The 20390-nt window shown below is 30.3% G+C and overlaps 1 protein-coding gene across 7 annotated transcripts in view; it reads left to right on the plus strand.

Moving 5' to 3' along the window:
• The window catches only part of LOC122636551 (kinesin-like protein KIF13B), a 105034-nt gene extending 85689 nt beyond the window's left edge, over window positions 1-19345 (plus strand). Inside the window, exons 4-28 of one of the 7 annotated variants that reach the window (XM_043827886.1) lie at window positions 1509-1777; window positions 2341-2588; window positions 2707-2824; window positions 3578-3790; window positions 4030-4543; window positions 4650-4792; window positions 4926-5273; window positions 5615-5791; window positions 6103-6628; window positions 6776-7000; window positions 7133-7399; window positions 7671-7853; window positions 7946-8137; window positions 8317-8610; window positions 8873-9048; window positions 9295-9463; window positions 11535-11552; window positions 14045-14119; window positions 15513-15664; window positions 16423-16753; window positions 17024-17283; window positions 17391-17574; window positions 17865-18062; window positions 18160-18336; window positions 18514-19345. In XM_043827886.1, the coding sequence (XP_043683821.1) occupies window positions 1509-1777; window positions 2341-2588; window positions 2707-2824; window positions 3578-3790; window positions 4030-4543; window positions 4650-4792; window positions 4926-5273; window positions 5615-5791; window positions 6103-6628; window positions 6776-7000; window positions 7133-7399; window positions 7671-7853; window positions 7946-8137; window positions 8317-8610; window positions 8873-9048; window positions 9295-9463; window positions 11535-11552; window positions 14045-14119; window positions 15513-15664; window positions 16423-16753; window positions 17024-17283; window positions 17391-17574; window positions 17865-18062; window positions 18160-18336; window positions 18514-18602 (5546 nt within the window). In that variant the 3' untranslated portion in view covers window positions 18603-19345. The remainder of the gene's footprint in view (window positions 1-1508; window positions 1778-2340; window positions 2589-2706; window positions 2825-3577; window positions 3791-4029; window positions 4544-4649; window positions 4793-4925; window positions 5274-5614; window positions 5792-6102; window positions 6629-6775; window positions 7001-7132; window positions 7400-7670; window positions 7854-7945; window positions 8138-8316; window positions 8611-8872; window positions 9049-9294; window positions 9464-11534; window positions 11553-14044; window positions 14120-15512; window positions 15665-16422; window positions 16754-17023; window positions 17284-17390; window positions 17575-17864; window positions 18063-18159; window positions 18337-18513) is intronic. The other 6 variants (XM_043827887.1, XM_043827889.1, XM_043827892.1 and 3 more) reach the window with 6 other exon arrangements.
• Window positions 19346-20390: the final 1045 nt, after the last annotated feature.

Below are 20390 nucleotides of genomic sequence, written 5' to 3' on the forward strand. Positions count from 1 at the left end.
CTCTGGAACTAAAAATCGTAGAGACTCGAAACAAGTACCGTTTTAAAGGTCAAAGTTTTCTCTATTTTATCAACGTATTGTTAATAATTAATTAACAATTTGTTATAAACAATTTTTATAAAAAAAATTCTTACGAATCAAATTCATTTAGTTTCGCCGACAAAAGCTTTAGATTGATCCCAATTTATAAAATTACATAAAAATCAATCAACAAACAATATTGTTTACCGATTAAACAATCTTTCTAATAAATATTATTAATAAACAAATGTTTCATTTATATAAGAATATCTCCGGAACTAAAAATCGTAGAGACTTGAATCAACTACCGTTTTAAAGGTCAAAGTTTTCTCTATTTTTTCAACATATTATTAATAATTATTTATAACAATTTCTTATAAACAATTTTTATAAAAAAAAAAAAAATTCTTACGAACCGAATTTATCTTACTTTCCTAATACAAAAACTCAGATTGTTATTAATTTATAATTAATAAATAATTAATAAACAAATTACTTTTTTTTTAACTCTAAAACAAAACTACACAGAGAACAAGTAATATATCCATGTTTTCATAACGTTTAATGAAACGCTGCCACGTCTATCTTATTTTCCTGTAATTACGGATAGATTCATTTTCAAATTAAATTCATTTCAAAGGAAACTTCGTAAAAGATTAATTTGTAAGAATAATATTACTCTATATCTTCGTTTTTTTTTTGTATTTTTTAATGTGTCTATTGTTAACCAAATGATAATATACTTAGTATCTATAAAAGCAAACATTTTAATTGTAATCGAATTTCAGACATTGACTTCTAATAATAACTAATCGTTTTCTCATTAATTATATCTCTGTCTCTCTTCTCTCTCTCTCTCTCTCTCACTCTCTCTCTCACTCTCTCTCATTCTCTCTACCTCTATCTCTGTCTTCTCTTTCTCTCTCTTTTTCCATTAATTCTTCGGAGTCATCAGCGTCGGTCAGCGTACAGTTTTTCCGATAAGAAATCGTTATACTTTGTCGTCCCCATATGTTCAAGAATAAAAAACATTCGCATAGCTCAGTAAACAAATAGCCACACGTTTATACCCAATCTTATAGGAGTCATATTCCAGATAAACGTCAAACTCTGATACTTCAAAAGAATAAAAAAAATATAGAGAATATCGAATCGAATCGTTTCTGTAAAATTGATTATTATTATTATTATTGTTGTTGTTATTATTATTATCAATATTAATATAATTACTCACATATTAATTCTGAATAATAATATCGCGAAATAAATTTCTTTCCCTTTCCTTTTTTTTCTTTTTTCTTTTTTCTCTTTGTAAAAAATATTGACACGAAAGTGGACATGTAAGAATTTTTTTCTTTTTTACTGAGAATAATAATATTTTTGTTAGTTAGTCGTCCGAACAATCGTCATTATGATAAAATAAAATTAATTATTTCGAGAAGGTTGGAATAAATCGATGATAATAACACGTTCGTTCGAATCGATAGGATCTGGGAAATCTTACACCATGATGGGGAGCGGTGATCAAAAGGGAATAATACCACGGCTATGTGACAATCTATTCGACATGATAGCGAAGCAACAGAGTTCTCAGCTGACCTTCAAGGTCGAGGTATCTTACATGGAAATTTACAACGAGAAAGTGCACGATCTCCTCGATCCGAAGCCGAATAAGCACTCGCTCAAAGTCAGGGAGCACAATGTACTTGGCCCCTACGTAGACGGATTGAGTCAGCTCGCTGTAACATCCTTTCAGGTGTGAACAAATTCACCATCGAATCTGATATCTTAAAATTTTTCATACAATTAAATTATATCCTTTTTTTCTTATTTACCAGTTCATTTGAAAGGTTCGTTTGTGAAGTTTCCACTTCTGTTTTTTTTTCTTTTTCTTTCTTTTTTCTCTTTTTTTTTTTGTTGTTAGCATGCAAAGAGAGAATAATTAAAATCTTAAATATTATATATATATATATATATATATATATATATATATATATACAAAAGTATTTTATTTCCATATACTTTTTATACAATTATATTAGCAACATTTATTATATTTGATTATAATACTCGTTATAAAGTTTGGATGTTCTATGAATGAACATCCAAACTTTTAATTATATAATAAAAATAAATACTTATTAATATAAATATAAATTAGTTTGTTATTTGTGTTAAAACATTACGTTCGTTAAGAGTTTTACACTTTTCTATCCAAATGTAAGAGAATTGATTGATTTCAATTAATTAATTTTCTTCGGAAAAAAACGAGAAGATATTCAAAAGATTATAAAGTATAATTTAACAATAACGTTACAGGATATCGATAATTTAATGGCGGAAGGCAACAAATCGAGAACCGTAGCTGCGACGAATATGAACTCGGAAAGTTCACGTTCGCACGCAGTATTCTCAGTGATTCTCACGCAGACCCTGACAGATTCGAAAAGTGGTGTCAGTGGTGAGAAAGTATCACGAATGAGTTTGGTAGATTTGGCGGGAAGCGAAAGGGCTGTGAAAACTGGAGCGGTAGGCGATAGGCTTAAAGAGGGAAGCAATATTAACAAGTAAGTTTGATAATAATGCGACAAACCCAACGTTACAATGACGATTGATTCAAGTTTTCGATGAAACATTAATTATTCATTCTCCTTCTCTCTCTCTCACTCACTCTCTATTTTATAGATCTCTCACGACATTGGGTCTAGTCATTTCGAAGCTTGCGGATCAGAATTCTGGGGGCAATAAAAATAGAGACAAGTTTGTGCCTTACAGAGATTCTGTTCTGACGTGGCTTTTGAAGGTAATAATATATGTGTGTGTGTGTATATATATATATATATATATATATATGTATGTGTTAATGATCACTCTAAATCCCTATCGAAAGATTTTTAACATTTTACATTCGAGATAATTATACGTATATCTAACCTTGAACTATTTGCATGTTAGGTGGTCTTTGCAGTAAAATAATTACATCCACAGGCAAGAGAGAGAAAAAATAAGTGATTTATTTTTACAAACACACACACGCATGCACACACAAATTTTCTCTCGAGGAGAAATCCTCAGGTGCGATTAAATCAAATTAGGTCATAGTTAACTTATTTATTAAATAATTCCATTTCCTTTTTTTTTTTTTCTTTTTTTTTCATTTTTGTTCTTTTTTTTTCTGAGAGAAAGAACAAACTTTCTTACCCCTCCTACACTCGTTATTATCGAATTAACTATTGAGAATTTCGATGCTTTTGAAAAACACCAATTTTGTAAATTATATATGGATAGAAAAGAGTGGAGAGGATAACAAAAAAAAAAAAATATAATTTCTTGTACAACAATTTGAACAATTTGGGTCAGTCCTTTAGAAATAAATTATATTTAGGGTAGAGGACATAGCAAAGAGATATTACTGACTATACGTTAATTTTAGGAAAAGGGGGGAAACGAGAAGTTAGAGAACGTACCAAAGGGAGTTGAAGTTTAGGAACGTGTAGATACCTACCTCGCAATAACCGTTTACGAGCGTCGTCTCTACATGTAGATTTGTTTTTAGGATAATCTCGGTGGTAATAGTAAAACCGTTATGGTTGCCACCATATCGCCTGCGGCAGACAATTACGAGGAAACGTTGTCGACTCTGCGATATGCGGATAGAGCGAAGAGAATAGTCAATCATGCTGTAGTCAACGAAGATCCAAATGCAAGGATCATCCGAGAATTGAGACAAGAGGTTGAGGCGTTGAAGGAAATGTTGCTTCATGCTACGGTGAGATATATAGATATAGATATAAATAGATAGATAGATAGATAGATAGATAGATAGATAGATAGATAGATGGATGGGTGGATGAATAGATGAATGGATAGATAGATAGACAGACAGACAGGTATATATATATATAACTTATCTCAAATTGGATTTTGAGAAGGTAACCAACCAAAGCAACTTTTCGTGTTTGACGTTGTCAACGGTTAATAATTGATGATCATCGATTTTACATTTAGGGACAGGGTTCAATCGTCGGACAGCAACGTACAGATATTACCGAGAAATTATCGGAATCAGAACGACTTATGAAAGAGATGTCACAAACTTGGGAAGAAAAACTCGTTAAGACCGAGAGACTTCAACACGAGAGACAACAGGCATTGGAGAAGATGGGTATCAGTGTCCAAGCATCCGGCATACAAGTTGAAAAGAACAAATATTATTTGGTTAATTTGAACGACGATCCTAGCTTGAACGAACTATTGGTTTATTATCTTAAAGAAAGGACCCTAGTTGGTGGACGTTCGGCGAAAACGGAACAGGATATTCAATTGCATGGATTGGGTATATTACCGGAACATTGTGTTATCACGATCGAGGAGTCCGGTCTTTATATGACACCTTTGAACGGTGCCAGATGTTTCGTTAATGGGAATCAGGTGGTCGACAAAACCCCATTGTTACACGGCGACAGAATCGTTTGGGGAAATCATCATTTCTTCAGGGTTAATTGCCCGAGAAGTGCTACCGGTACTCTCCGTAAAATTAATAAATCTTCCCTCTTTATGGATTTCGTTAATTTCTATTTTAACTTGTACAATAATTTTAACGCTCGTCTTTCCGTTCTCTTTTCTAGCTATTAACAGCGAACCGCAAACACCTGCACAGAACATCGATTATACCTTTGCGAGGGAAGAACTCATGCAAAACGAACTGTCCAACGATCCGATTCAAAGAGCCATTGCCAGATTAGAGAAACAACACGAGGAGGATAAGCAAGTGTGTAGTTGGTCGATCAATTTAAAAAACAAAAACAAAAAAAAAACAAATTTATCCTCTCTTCCGATGAACTTGGTTTACTTAATTTCTTTCTTTTTCTTTTTTTTTCTTTTTTTCTTTTAAACATTCAAAGGTTGCACTCGAGAAACAAAGGTTGGAATACGAGCGACAGTTCCAACAATTACGTAATATATTATCACCATCGACACCTTACTCACCATACGTACCATACGACCCTTTGAGAGGCAGTCAAACCGGAAAACTTCCCGCTTGTACGCCTACCACGCAAATGCGGGTTGAAAAGTGGGCCCAAGAGAGGGACGAAATGTTCAAGAGAAGTTTGGGCCAGTTAAAGACCGACATACTTAAGGCCAACGCTTTGGTTCAGGAAGCTAATTTTCTTGCCGAGGAAATGGGAAAGCAAACGAAATTTAGCGTCACTTTACAGATCCCGCCGAATAATTTAAGTCCTAATAGAAAGGTAATCAAAGAGATATAATTAAAAATAACAATAATAACAATGACGTTGTTTAAAAAAAAAAAATGACGAGGAGAAGATTATGGTTTCTTTTTTCTTTCTCTTTCTTTCTTTCTTTTTTTTTTTTATCGCTTAACAATTTATTGCCCTTTTGTTTCATTCATCTCGAATCGTATCAATTATTTTTTAATTATGTTTCCCGTAATAATAATTTCTTTTTAAGTATGCATGCATTTATTCAGTTTCTTTTTGTTTGTTTGTTTGTTTGTTTTGTTTTGTTCTGTTCTTTTTTTTTTTTTTTATTTTCTTTTCACCCATTTACACTCTCACGTTACTACACGTAGAGTGTATTCTTCCAGCGTGGTGCATTCGTCAGTGAACCAGCTATATTGGTAAAAAGGACTAACATGGGTAGTCAAGTATGGTCGATGGAAAAATTGGAGAATAAATTGGTCGACATGCGAGAGATGTACGAGGAACGAAAAGATCCTAATAATTGTCAACGATTACCGGTCGTCAAGGTAAATGATAATCGCAAAGTTTGAAAGAAATAAAACATAAAAAAGATAAAAGGATGAACACTATGAAGTAATTACATAATAAACTTATGCTCAATGAAATTTATTTATAATTAAACAGATTTTTAATGTCATCTTTTTATTTATCTATTTAAGTTATCTATTTATCTAAACTTATGCTCAATGAAATTTATATATAATTAAACTTATATTAGTTATATATAACTAAATTTATGCTCCATGAAATTTATCTATAATTAAAAAGATATTATTAAAAAGATAATTTTTAATGTTATCTTTTTATTTATCTATAGGACGAAGTATTAGGAAAGACCCAAGATCCATTTTACGAGTCGCAAGAGAAGCACAATTTGATCGGCGTAGCGAATATATTTTTAGAGGTACTGTTTCACGACGTACGGTTAGATTATCACACGCCTATTATCAGTCAACAAGGTGAGGTCGCTGGACGACTTCAAGTTGAGATAAGTCGTATCGCCGGACAATTTCCTCAGGATCGTATTTGCGAGGCAGCATCCGAATCATCGTCGGGTGATTCAACGTCCTCTGAACCAGATGATTATTCTGGCTCGAGTCATATTACTTGTCGTGTTACGATAAAACAAGCGACAGGTTTACCACTGTCACTGAGCCATTTCGTATTTTGTCAATATATGTTTTGGGGTAATCCAGAACTTATAGTTGTACCGCCGGTAGTAAACGCTGAATTACCAGCTTCGAATTGTGCAACTGGACAAAGAGATTCTCTTGCGTTCAGGTTCGATCACACTGAAGATTTCAAGGTACCGATAACGGAAGAATTTATAGAACATTGTGCCGGTAAGAATATAAGTATTTCCTATTTTTTGTTTGTTTGTTTGTTTGTCTTTTCTGTTCGTCTATCTTCTACTTCAAACGAAAAATATTCATTGCGAATTATTATTCTGTTTTATATATATATATATATATTTATTCATTTCTTCACAGAGGGTGCTTTGAGTATAGAAGTTTGGGGTCACAGAAGCGCCGGCTTTTCCCGTAGCAAACCCGGATGGGAAGTCGAACAACAACAATTGGCCAAAGCTAGATCGCTCGCAGATCGTTGGTCAGAATTAACGAGAAAGATTGAATTGTGGGTAGAGATACAAGAACTCAACGAGCAAGGAGAATATTCACCCGTAGAAGTCGTTACGAAACAGGACACATGGACAGGTGATCTTTTATTTGAATTTTTTTAATTCTAAGTCTCCTAAATGTTTCACGTGGATAGAAACATATTTGATTCGTGTTTCGTTTTAACGATTTGTTTTACAAAAAAAATCCTATTTTGACGATAATCGTCAGGTGGAATTTATCAATTGAGACAAGGCCAACAACGTCGTATACAAGTCAGAGTGAAACCAGTACAAAATTCCGGAACTTTACCGATCATTTGTCAATCGATATTGAATATAGCGGTTGGGAGCGTTTCCGTAAGGAATCGCCTTCAGATACCTTTGGACAGTTATCAGGATGAAGATTTGAGTATATTGAGAGAAAAGTGGAGCGACGCTTTAATGAGGCGAAGACAATATCTTGATCAACAGATACAAAAGCTTATAAACAAACAAGGTAAGACAATACGATCGAAAAAATTTTAAAGACGCACTCCCTGGCTCTCTTTTTATTATGAAATAAATATTTGTAGATATTAATATATTATCGATATCTAAAATTATCTTCAGTTATTAAAAATCTTATTATCTTGTTAAAGATATGATCTCAAATATACGATCTTATAATCTTATTGAAATTTAAAATCATCTTAAATATCAATATATCGTTATACAAATATAACGTTAAATTAAATTAATGGTATATTTATTTTCTCTTTCATGTTTAGAAAAAACCGAACAAGATGTTGAACGAGAACAGAGTCTCGTCGATCAGTGGGTCAGTCTAACCGAGGAAAGAAATGCAGTTTTAGTACCTGCGGCAGGATCAGGTATACCTGGTGCTCCGGCAGATTGGAATCCACCACCAGGAATGGAACCGCACATTCCTGTTCTGTTTCTTGATCTCAATGGTATAATGAATATAACTTGTTATAATACTTTTTAAATTCCAAATCTCTCGATCGAACGATTTTAAATGAAAATTTTCCATTTTAAATAACAGCCGATGATCTCTCGACTCATCAATCAGGAGAAGAAGTATCGGTAACCGGATTGAACTCGATCTTACCCAAAGAACATGGTAACAAATTTTATAATTTACCGTTCATTCGCCATTTGGAGAAGGACGTGTGTGCTATAGCAGCATGGGATTCTAGTATACACGATAGTGTACATCTTAACAGAGTCACCGACGGTAGAGTAGTACATTTATATAATTTTAAACGTGTTGATTAACATTATTTTTCGTATAATATACACATTATCGTATAATATCACTTTGATTGCTGATAATTAGAAAGAAAGAAAAAGAAAAGATGGAAGAAGAAAAAGAAAAATTAACAAACGCAATATGATTTACGATATTGTTTACAGCCAACGAAAGGGTCTTCTTAATATTAAAAACGACCGTTCGCCTATCTCATCCAGCCCCGATGGATCTCGTATTACGTAAAAGATTGGCGCTAAATATATATAAGAGACAAAGTATAACAGATCGAATATTTCGAAAGATCGTACGTACAGATTGCTTGGCACAGACCGGTGTCACCTACGAGGTTGTATCTAATATACCAAAAGCTAGCGAGGAATTGGAGGATCGTGAAAGTTTAGCACAGATTGCAGCTAGCGGGGAGGACAATAGTCTATGCGATGGTGAAACTTACATCGGTAAGTTTCTCCTATAAATAATAATAATAATAATAATAATAATAATAACTAAAAAAAAGAATCTAATCTTTTTTACATATGTACGTACGAGAAAAATTATCTTAACAAATGTGTTATATATTCATTTTTTTTTCTTTTCTCTTTTTTTTCCTCTCACTCACTCACACACTCTCTTCTCTCTCTTCTCTCTCTCTCTCTCTCTCTCTCTCTCTCTTTTTCTTTCTCTCTTTCTCTCTCTCTCTCTATCTATCTTTACCCTTAGAAAAATATACCAGAGGTGTCTCAGCCGTCGAAAGTATCTTAACGTTGGATCGATTAAGGCAAAGTGTCGCCGTTAAGGAACTTTTACAAGCTCAAGGTCAACCGCTTATGCGCAAGACAGCAAGCGTTCCAAACTTCTCGCAGGTACTACTGCCACTTCGCCGTCTCGGACGCACTGTATGCTTTTCTTTTAATTTCATTCTTTCTATTAGTGCAAGAAAAGAATTTACAAGCTCTTTATATATATATATATATACATCTCTTTCAATCTTGAGATTATGATTAATAATGCAGTTTTGTAATTGTAATAGTAATAGTAACAGTAACAATACAAAGATCTCTGTTCCCCCTCATACACTCTTCTTAAGTCTTGTTATATTATTAATCTATTCTTATCCCAAATAATTTCTTTTCTATAACCAGATAATGAGGTTTGATACTTCGATGGATTCGTTGAATGTCACACGTTCAGAAAGCGTAACGGATCTCAACACGGAATTAAACGGTCTGCCGCATTCACGACGAGCATCAACAGGTCATGCGAGGAACGACGAAAACTTTGTATCTGCACCACCGAAGACATTTGGAATCGGTAAGAAAAATCTTTTTTTTTTTTTTTTTATGCACATTATATTTCCTTCTTTAAGATACATATATACATATATAGAATTCTTATCGAGTAAATAATTAAATAATTATTCTATGATCTTATGTATATATATACATGTATAAACAATTCGTTGTTTGAAAGTTTCAATAATAGATTTTTCTCTTCATTGGATCGAAGTATAATACACGCATACATGTATATAATAATGTATTAAAAAAGAGAAAAGAAATGTATTTATTCGTTTAGAAATTACAAGGATTAAGAAACGGATTCTTTAATTTCATTTTTTTTTTCTATTTTTTTTTTTTATTATTAAAGAATACTTGTTCATGATGTGATGATACATTGAATCTCTGAATCATAGAATATATAATAATGGTAATGTTCGATTTAGATATGAGAAAAAATGAAAAAGAGAAAAGAAAAAGAAAATAAGTAATAATATGATTATAATTCACTCACACGTTCATTCATTCATTCATTCGTTCATTCATTCATTCATTCATTCATTCATTCATTCATTCATTCATCGCATTAATCATTGATCATTCATGTGTAGTAATCTGTTTCATTGTCTCTACAATTTTTTATATATATTTTCTACAAACTCCTAAATGATCTCTCATCATGATTATTTCACTGGCTCTATTTTGTATTCTTAAATGGATTGCTATTTTTATAGACGATAGGATTTATGGAAAATTTTATTTGACCTTCTTACTATTGCATTCTTCTTCTTCTTCTTCTTCTTCTTCTTCTTCTTATGTGCAAAATTTTCTTATCAAATGAATGCAAGTACTGTTAGTTTTGCTTTGACCACGATTAAAATCTTCGATTATTGCTTATATAAACACAATGGCACTGTGTCTATTAGGGATTTCTTTAGCATTAGAATAAACTTTGATTTATATTTTTAATCATTTCTTTCTCTCTCTTTATCTCTCTCTCTCTCTCTCTCTCTCCCTCCTCCCCCCCTCTCTTTCTCATTGTCTTGATTTTGCTTCATTGAGATTTATATATTCAATAAAGAATCAAAAAAGTTTGTTTTCTGAAATGTGGCTTATGCAGTGTTTTTTGATATACATACATACATATATATACATATACTACCTTGCCATGAATATAATCCATTTAATTTTTTAGCCCTAGTTTTTAACTGTTGTCTCAGGCTATCCATTTCTATCACGTTTTTCTTTTTTCTTTTTCTTTTGCAATTGGATATGTTAATCTTGAATAATATAAAGAATCATACATATCTTTTTCATTCATCTATTATTTAGTTATAATTCATGTCATTCACCATTAGCACATACCTTTCATAATCGATTAAATTAATTTGTTACTTGAAATCATAGATTAAGAATTTTTTCATTATAATATTATAAGCATGAATATTATGAAAGGTTATCGCTCTTACACCTAAAATCAATCATAAATTGGAAAATATCTTATTACGATCCTCTATAAAAAAGAAAAAAAAAAAAAAACAGAGGAAAAAAGAAAATAAAGAAGAAAAAAGAAAGAAAGTTATGCAATATAGATTTCCAATATTAATAATTTTTATTACTACATTGGAATTCTATATTCTTATACCTACAGCTTTGACCATATTGTTACATCACCATATTCCATGTTCAACTTAAAGATTAACGTTTGAAATTTTTTATCGCACGTGTTTTATTCGAATTGATTAAACTAGTTATTGAATTAAAATTCCATCAAATTTGATGTAACGTTACTTTTACCATTAGAAATAAAGAAATAAAAAAAGTTGAACATGGTAAATCCACTTTATCAGATCTGCCTAGTGTTTTAGCAGCGACACTTATGCTCTACCACTTATAATATATATATATATATATATATATATATATATATATTAAATTAAAGATTAATGTTTCAAACGAGTTGATTAAAAAAAAAAAAATATTAAATTATGTAGCAAAAAGTTTGTTGAAACTAATGAAACTAATACATTTTGTCTGCTACTTATCTGTTCCTCTGTTTAACACTACGTCACTACTACTTCTACAACTATTTCGGCCCACGCAAGGCTCCATTCTGAACTCAGGTAAAATGGAGTCTTGATTTGATATTTAATCGATGCGCCGCATAGGCAAAAATGATTAGTACATAATATGTCTCGTGAGTGGTTGAGTCTGTCTGTTGTTTAGTTTCTAAGTTTTGCTCTTATAGTGTATAATCAAACACAATGATTTTTTTTCTTCTTTTTTTCATTATTAGAGTATTGTTTAATATTCAGAAAAAGAATGTATGCTAATATAGGTAGCACATTAATTTTCTTTTTCTTTTTTTTTTTTTTTTTTTTTTTTTTTTTATATGTGAATTCGGAAAGTTTCGTTAACTTTTTGAGACAATCTATTTCAAAAGAAAAAAAAAAGAAAATTATTGCTACTGTAGTTATTAAAAGTTTGCTGATTTTATCTATTTATTGATTGATTATGTGCAATTTGCGTTTGCTTTTTTGTTTGTTTTTTTCTTTCTTCTTTTTTATTTATTTATTTATTTATTATTTTTTTTTTTTTCTTAAACGTGAATGCTTTGTCATGTGTTGTTTTACCTTGTTTGACGTGCATGATGAAACCAATATTTATATCGTATCGGCAAAGCATAATCGGAAAGTTCGTTCATTGAAAGTGTTCTTCACATTGTATGTACAGAAACAAAAAATTATATATATATATACCTGAATGTTATTCATGATTAATGTTTTTACGCACACATAAACACGAAATAATAACTTCAACGCGTTCGTTGGCACTCTAATGCCAAATCATAATCGCATAGAAATCATTTTCATTGGCGCATATGCTCATAAATGCATTACCTAAGATGATGAATTACATAAAAATAATTTTTATGGTATCCAACAATTTGTTTGGTTTGATACCATCGAAATGATTTCTATAAATTCAGTTTTTAATATTTGCCAAATTATAAATGCATTTGATAATAATTATATCGAGAAGTGTATATAAAAAAATTAATATAGGAAACGTATGACACAAGTTATTATTGAATTATTGTGCAATCAACATCTTATATAATTGTGCATTGTTAATATAAAAATCAAGAAAAATAAGATTTGCGTTAACGCAAAAATAAAGATAAAAAGTAATAATTACATTGCACAATGATTTAATCATTATTCTACCTATATATGTGAATGTGTTATCCAACAATACATTAGAATCCAACGTAGGATTACTGTAACATATATGTGTACATAAATATTAACAGTAACTAAATATCATAGGTAAAAAAAAAAAAAAAAAATATTTCGATCACAGGAAACAATTTTATTTCAATTAAATCTTTTTTCGTCAGATATTTTCTATGTGGAAACTTTTTTTTTTTTTTTTTTTTTTTTTTATTAATCAATCCAATTTACATATCTTTGATAAATCAATTAATTATTTTTTACTTCGCGCAATTTTTTTGCTTTTAAATTGATGAATAATAATTTACAGAAGATGTCAAAAAAATTGTTTCCTGCCTATCTGAATATGTAAAAAAAAAAAAAAAAAAGAGAAAAAAAATTCATACTTTTCTCGTGCGCGAAAAGAAAATCTCGAGTTACTTAATAAATGTAACCAAAAAAAAAAAAAAACCGAAAGAAGGAAAAAAAAAAGAACAGAATCTGTACGAAAAAAAAGAGATAATTAAATGATTCATACTTTCTAATTTTTATTAACACAAAAATAATAACTTTGAATCTTTCTTTTCGCGTAAACGAAGAACTAGTTTAAAGTCAGGTATAGTAAAGAGTATTGATTTTGAATAAATGTAAAAAAGAACAGATAAATTACCAATAAAAAGCATAATTGAAGAACAATATACGTTCGATGCTTAGCTATGCATGAGATTTACTATATTAAAAAATAGTTTCGCAGCATGTGTCGTTCTCAAGAATAGTTTATAGTATTGTTATAAAAAAAAATCAAAACGAGAAATATTTTATCATTTAACTATAAGTTGTGAAAAACTACTAGTACCTTCGACTTTAAACTAACATCGATTTATATATTTTTAATAAATTCAAAATGCTTATGTCCCTATATCGAACGAAGGTTCTTATTCCATATATGATCTTTTTCTTTTTATTATCGATATTATTAAAAACAAATACGGCATTTTGAATTTACAATGCAATGGCGAGTTACTCGATAATAATATTAAATTCAAGCCAAGATTTTACAAAAAAAATGGACCCGTCTATTGCAAAAATATTACAAATGTTTATATAATCTTTTTCATCGTGTATATATATATACATATATATATATATATATATATATATATATATATAATATCCTATCAAATTTGAACAATACGTTCATACTGTATTATATTTGTTCAAACATATGTATTTCATTCTTCAGTGTATGATATACCAAAGGCATGATATACAAGCCAGCAATACGGCCAATAAAGTTCCATTTGCGAAGGGCTCGCCATTTGAAAAAAAAAAAAGTTTTAGTAGAACCTTCGTGTCGGATAAAAGATAAACGAGGTGTAATCAGTAAAACTATCTCCTTTCAGCGAGACCAACTTTCCTGAATCTGAACCTGAATCTCAACTCACTGACACGTCTGCAACAATCCACCTCTGCCAAGTGTAGGTGACACTCGCTGTTGGTTGCTCTTTCAAATTTTTGTTTGTTTATTTAATTCTTTTTTTTTTTTTTATTTCTTTTTTTTTCAACAAAGATTCGAATAGTGATCGTGTACAAACAAACAAAAAAGAAAACACATACCTAATCTAAATTTGAAAGAGCATAGATTCTTGATCGTTCTTGTAGTAATTTGTACTTCAATTTGGTTTCCTTACTCCTTTGTTTTAGACGTTCTACATATCAAAAAAAAAAAAAAAAATAAATAAAATAAAATAAAAAAGATATTGCAGTCCATTAAGTTTGCAATTTATTATTACATTGCTCAATATGCATAGATTTTAATTAGTCTCATTCTTGAGATATATATATATATATATTTCGGGTGAAGATTGTAAAAATAACAAAAGTTTTTTTCTATCTCTTCCTTTTTTTTTTTTTTTTTTTACTGGATCGTGTTGTATTATAACAAAGATCACTTATCAATATTTTGGATTTGTTAATCGTCGTAACAGAAAACTGCAATCTTAACTCTACTGCAAATGACGTGTATAGCATCGAATATGTTTGGTGTGTTCTTCAGTGCTTATAATACTGTATATTATATTCGTATTTATTTTTAGTTTTTCATTTTCAGACGGATCATATATTCCACGTGATATTAAATAAACAACAATTGGTATTAAAATGAATTGTCATTAATAAATCAATTATCATTTTTTATTCTTCATTATTGGATTATCCAATAAAATATATCCAATAAAATATTTTGAAATATTCACTATTTTATATATAAATAAACGCTACTGCGTTTAATATTTTTTTATTAAAAATTTTGAAATTATTTATTGAACAATCCAATAAACAATACTAAGTAGATTCAACACAATAGTATTGTTTATTTATATATAAAATATAATAATTACAAACGTGGAATATATCTCTTACCCTTTTCCTTATTTATGTTGGATTTTATGTTGTTGTCTTTTTTCTTTAGGTACAGCATGAACGATCTTACGTTTGTTATTTATGTATTTTTCTCATTATCATTTATTTATTTATTTATTATTATTATTATTATTATTATTATATTTATTATTATATTCTCATCATTCTTCTTCTTATTATTATTTTTATGTGATTATCAGAACCGATCTGACACCTTCAATAATATATATATATATATAAAAAGAAATAAAATCCATCAAAATTATTTAACGATATATTATAATCAATGATTTATAAAATATAATTATTATCATTAACTTTTCGCGCTTAGATCGGCACTGATATACATATATCTACATATATATCTCATATACATACGCTTGAATTTTCAAAGCAGCTTAAGTAGCTATTGCCATAATAGTAATAACATAGTCAAACTATTCATTTTAGCATCTCCCAATATGGTCGGTAGTAAACTGGGTCTACGTATGACTACGTTACACGAAGAAACGTCTAACGTTGGAAATCAATTAGCAACCCCTAGTCATGACGATGAAGAAGAAAAAAGTGATGCCGATTATTCTGAATACGATGCGTATCAGGTAGTATATCTTTTCATTTATATTTTATTATCATTGCTCTATCAAGTTTTATTTATCTTCGATAATATATACGTACGTATGTGTGATGTGTATCGTAATCATTTTTTTGAAGAAGGCTTGCATATAAAATAAAATATAAAAATAGCTTCGTCTTATTAATTGTTTTTTTTTTTCTTTTTTTTTTTGTGTGTGTTTTGATTGCTACTTTATTTATAATATATTCCGTTATAATACACAAGTAAAAGCCAGTGTAATAAACGCTATAGCTTCTTGTGAATAGAACATTGATCCTATTTAATATCACAGCCGTGTCATTTATACAAGACAGAGCGTTTCAAAAAAAGAAAAGAAAAATAAAAAATACCTATACATTATTTGTTAATCCTCTATAATACCATACAATTTAAAAATCGTACAATCATATGAATATCATATATGTAATTTTTTTATGTTTTCAATTATAAAATCAATATTGTCATATTCAAAGCTTCGAAGATATAACAAGTTGTATTGTAATATTTGAATTTCACGTTACAATAATTTCTTTTTATAATTATATCATTAATATAAGTTATATATATATATATATATATATATATATATATATATATATATATATAGGTTTGATATTGTATAACTTGTTTTTTGAATATCGCAAAAATTACACTACTCTTATGGAGGATTAACGATAACAAAATAAATGAAAATAAAATTGTATCTAAAGAGAAAAAAAAAAGAAATATATACTTCATACTCAGGCACCAGCAAAACCAACAAAGCCGCTAACTTCATCACGCACATTGGATTCACTTGCTGAGTTACAATCAACCAAGATCAACACACCAAGTATGAGTAGCAGCGGTTACGGTTCCCAAGCTGTCTCGACGACTAATTTAACGTCCGAGGATTCGATCTCTATAAAATCGATAAGCGTCGACGAAACACCCGATTTAGAATACAGAAATTTGTTGGATAATAAGAAAGCCGAGAAGATGGATAGTTCTCTTGTCGAGGAAACGCCGGAGGAATACACATGCGATGTGAACACCGCGATGGAAAATTTGAATGTCACAGAAGATCCTCGCGAGGGTTAGTTGGTCAATGGAAATAATCTAAACACGAATGAACAAAAAACAAAAAAAAAAAGAAACGAAATATGTATCTTATAATCTATCATTATATATTTCTCCTTGTCATGATTATCATCATCATCATCATCATCATTATCATCATCATCATCATCATCATTATAATTTATTATTTAATTGATAGTATTACTCTGTATTATATACGAATGTCGTCTTTTATTTTCCATTTCTTGATTTTTTTTTCTTTTTTTTTTTTTGATTGGTCGCACAGCGAACGTTAGAAAGAATCTTGAGGAAATGGGTGCTTACACGGATCCTGATACCGAAAGTCCTGTTTCTTCAACGAAAGACGACAGCGATGCAACTGGTAATTCAACGGCATTGAATGTCGGTCAGAAAAAAGACATACAAAATCCGATTTTAATTGGTCGAAGAAAAAGTGAAATGGTTATTAGTCAGACATCGAATTCGGGAGACGAGAGTCCTTTGGAGGGGTCCTCTGTTGTCCATACGAAACTTCCACCAGGCAAGGTAAAAATTGTTATTTGGAATCTTTCTTCGAATTAATGAACTTGGATTTTTCTTTAAAAAAACAAACTGTTGAAATATATGCATTTATATATACATTTTTTTTGTAGGTTGTACGAAGAAGAAAAGCTTCTAGTGGTACAGGAAGGCCTACTAGTTCTCAACACAGAGCTTCGTTCCCTATGGTCCGTCCACAAGTATCTGAAAGTAAAGCTGCAGCACGATTGGAACAAACGATGCAGCCTAATATGCCATATGAAAATGGCGACAATAGCTCATCCGAAAGAATCGATGGTACATTCAAACAAGTTTCTATATTATTTATATAAGAGTCTTCACCCTTCAAATTTAATAAGCAATAAAATATTCGTGGGAAAGAAGATGATTGGCATAAGGAGTAACCTGGATAATAAATTAATCAAAATGTTACGATAATCCAACTTGAAATTTTCTTAACAGGCTATACTTTGCACAGATGCCAAACTTTTTATCACGAATTCTACATTCATATTAATTTATAAGATATCGTACTTGTTTATCATTTTCCATTTTTTATTTTTTTTCTCTCTTTGTTTTCTTATTAGATGACACAAGCGATAAGAGCTCAGCGTTTGGCTCGAGACACGATCTAACCAGAATCGAAACCCCTTTACCAGATTGGGTTGTCGTCGGTGAATCTGTTCTAGTTCGTCCATACAGTTATTCGGGTGTTATAGCATACGTTGGCCCAACAGAGTTTGCGTCTGGTATATGGATAGGGGTTGAGCTTGATGCACCAACTGGTATAATCAAAATTTAATACTATCATTTAACATTATACAATTATCTAATTTCAAATAATAAAAATAATGGATTTCATAATGTCCGTTTTGATGGCAGGTAAAAACGACGGTGCTGTTAATGGCCATAGGTACTTCAATTGTCGGCCCAAGTGTGGAATCTTTGTTAAAGTGGATAAGTTAATACAGGATAGACGAGGAAGGGCACTTAGAAGTTATAGTAAACAGGAACCTGCACCACCTCCATCCGCACCAATACGTAGAAGCGTAAGCAGAGGTACATACATATATACATACTCTTTTTCTTTTTTTTTTCATTTCAATCTCTGATAGAATTCCTTTGGTACGATTGTTATATTAAAGATTGTTTAAAAGAAGAAAAGAAAACACGAAGACAATTATATAAAAAAAGATAAATAAATAAATAAATACAAATCATAATTTTATTTGAAAGGCGAAGGCTTACATTACTTGCATCGAAGTCGGAGCCGAGGAGAAGGTCTTTCAACGACGGGCACTCGTTTCTCACCCCGAAGCAAGTAAATGAATTAACACCGCTTCGTCGTAACTTCGTCTTATATAAACATAAGCCACATAAGTAATAATCCTAAAAATTGCTACATGCCTATGATATGTGTAGCAGCAGCAGCAGCAGCAGTGTTTCAGTCCCTTAGACATTAGGGCAGCTAATTATTAATTGATTATCGCGCGCGCGATAATAATATAAATATTAATTGAAATATTAGGTCGTATTAATTATTAATGTGTATCACACAAAGCATGGGATGTTTTTTGATTCAGACAGAACGTGCTGGATAAGCATAGAGTAATCTAATTCGCATTTCTGTAGAATATAGTGGATTGGTACATATACATACGTCGTAATGTACCGAAAAAACACGTAAAAGAAAAAAAAAAAGGAAAACAAAAGATCAGTGAAGACATTTTTAATAAGTTGTATAAGCATTCCACAATTTAATGTACTATGACCGGGATGATAAGCCATTTTATTTCTTATATATATATATATATATATACATACATATATACACACAAACACACACAAACGAGCATATATGTGGGAGCATTATTACTTTGGTATTTAATTGTACATTTTTTGTTCTCTTTTTTCTCTCTTCTTTTTTTAGTTAATCTAAAGCAATTTATTTGATATATATATATATATATGTGTGTGTGTGTGTGTTCTTTACTCTCCTTGACTCTCACCGTGCTGTCAAGGTGTGATCACGATTCGAAAATGAATAAATAAATAAATAAATAAATAAATAAATAAATAAATAAATAAGTAAAAAAGAAAATAAAAAACACATACGTTCCATAGACGTAACACGAAGCATTTGTTGCATTCGCCGAGCGAGGACATGCACCTGCTCGATGATAATCACTTATTCATTGGGCATACTTATATCATAGACCACTGGTAATTACACTTTCCAAAATTACTGATTAGTAATTTATTTATTGGAAAAGTGTCCTCAGCGATTTAAATGCATTAAGGATCGCCCGAAAATACTGATTACATATAAACTGATTAATTAAGTTGTGTAGATTATTTAAAGATTTTATATGTATACAATTGTTTCATATATATATATATATATATATATATATGTATGTATGTATGTATATATGTATATATATATGTATATATACGCATGTATATATATATATATATATGCATATATATATATATATATATGTATATGTATATGTATTATTGTGTTGTACTTTTTTCCTCTTTTTCTCTTTTTTTTTATAACGCAATCTATTAAGTTCCTTTTTCTTAATTGTAAAATATGTTTCTCTGTCCTCCCCCAACCTCCCTCCTTTTTTGTGTTATTACGTGATACATGACACATAACATAAACACATTTAATTTATGTATTATTGCATTTTCGGAGATACACGCGTGTTTTACTGGTTCTTTGAAATCCACACTGCCCTATTAAAATCGTCTTTTTTTCAATCGAAATAATGAAGAAAGGGCAAAATGTATTTTGAAGGCGCAGCACGCAGAAAAGAAAAGAAAAGAAAAGAAAAGAAAAAGAAAAAGAAAAAAAAGAAAATAGGGTCGCAATATTAGATCGATAAGTTTTAGGCATAGTAGGCTATAATATAAAATGAGCTTCTTTCATTTCATTGTGTAATATCGCGTAAATATTTTAAATCGCAACTATAGTCGCGATAAAAGAACAATGCGTTATTATTATCGAGAGCTAATTAATTTACAATTTTTTCAATGTAATTCCTCTATGCGGAAAGGGTACATACATATACCATAGGTATATTTAATCTTGTTTCAAAGAAAAA

This window comes from Vespula pensylvanica, chromosome 22 (assembly GCF_014466175.1).
Source record: "Vespula pensylvanica isolate Volc-1 chromosome 22, ASM1446617v1, whole genome shotgun sequence".
Classification (NCBI taxonomy): domain Eukaryota; kingdom Metazoa; phylum Arthropoda; class Insecta; order Hymenoptera; family Vespidae; genus Vespula; species Vespula pensylvanica.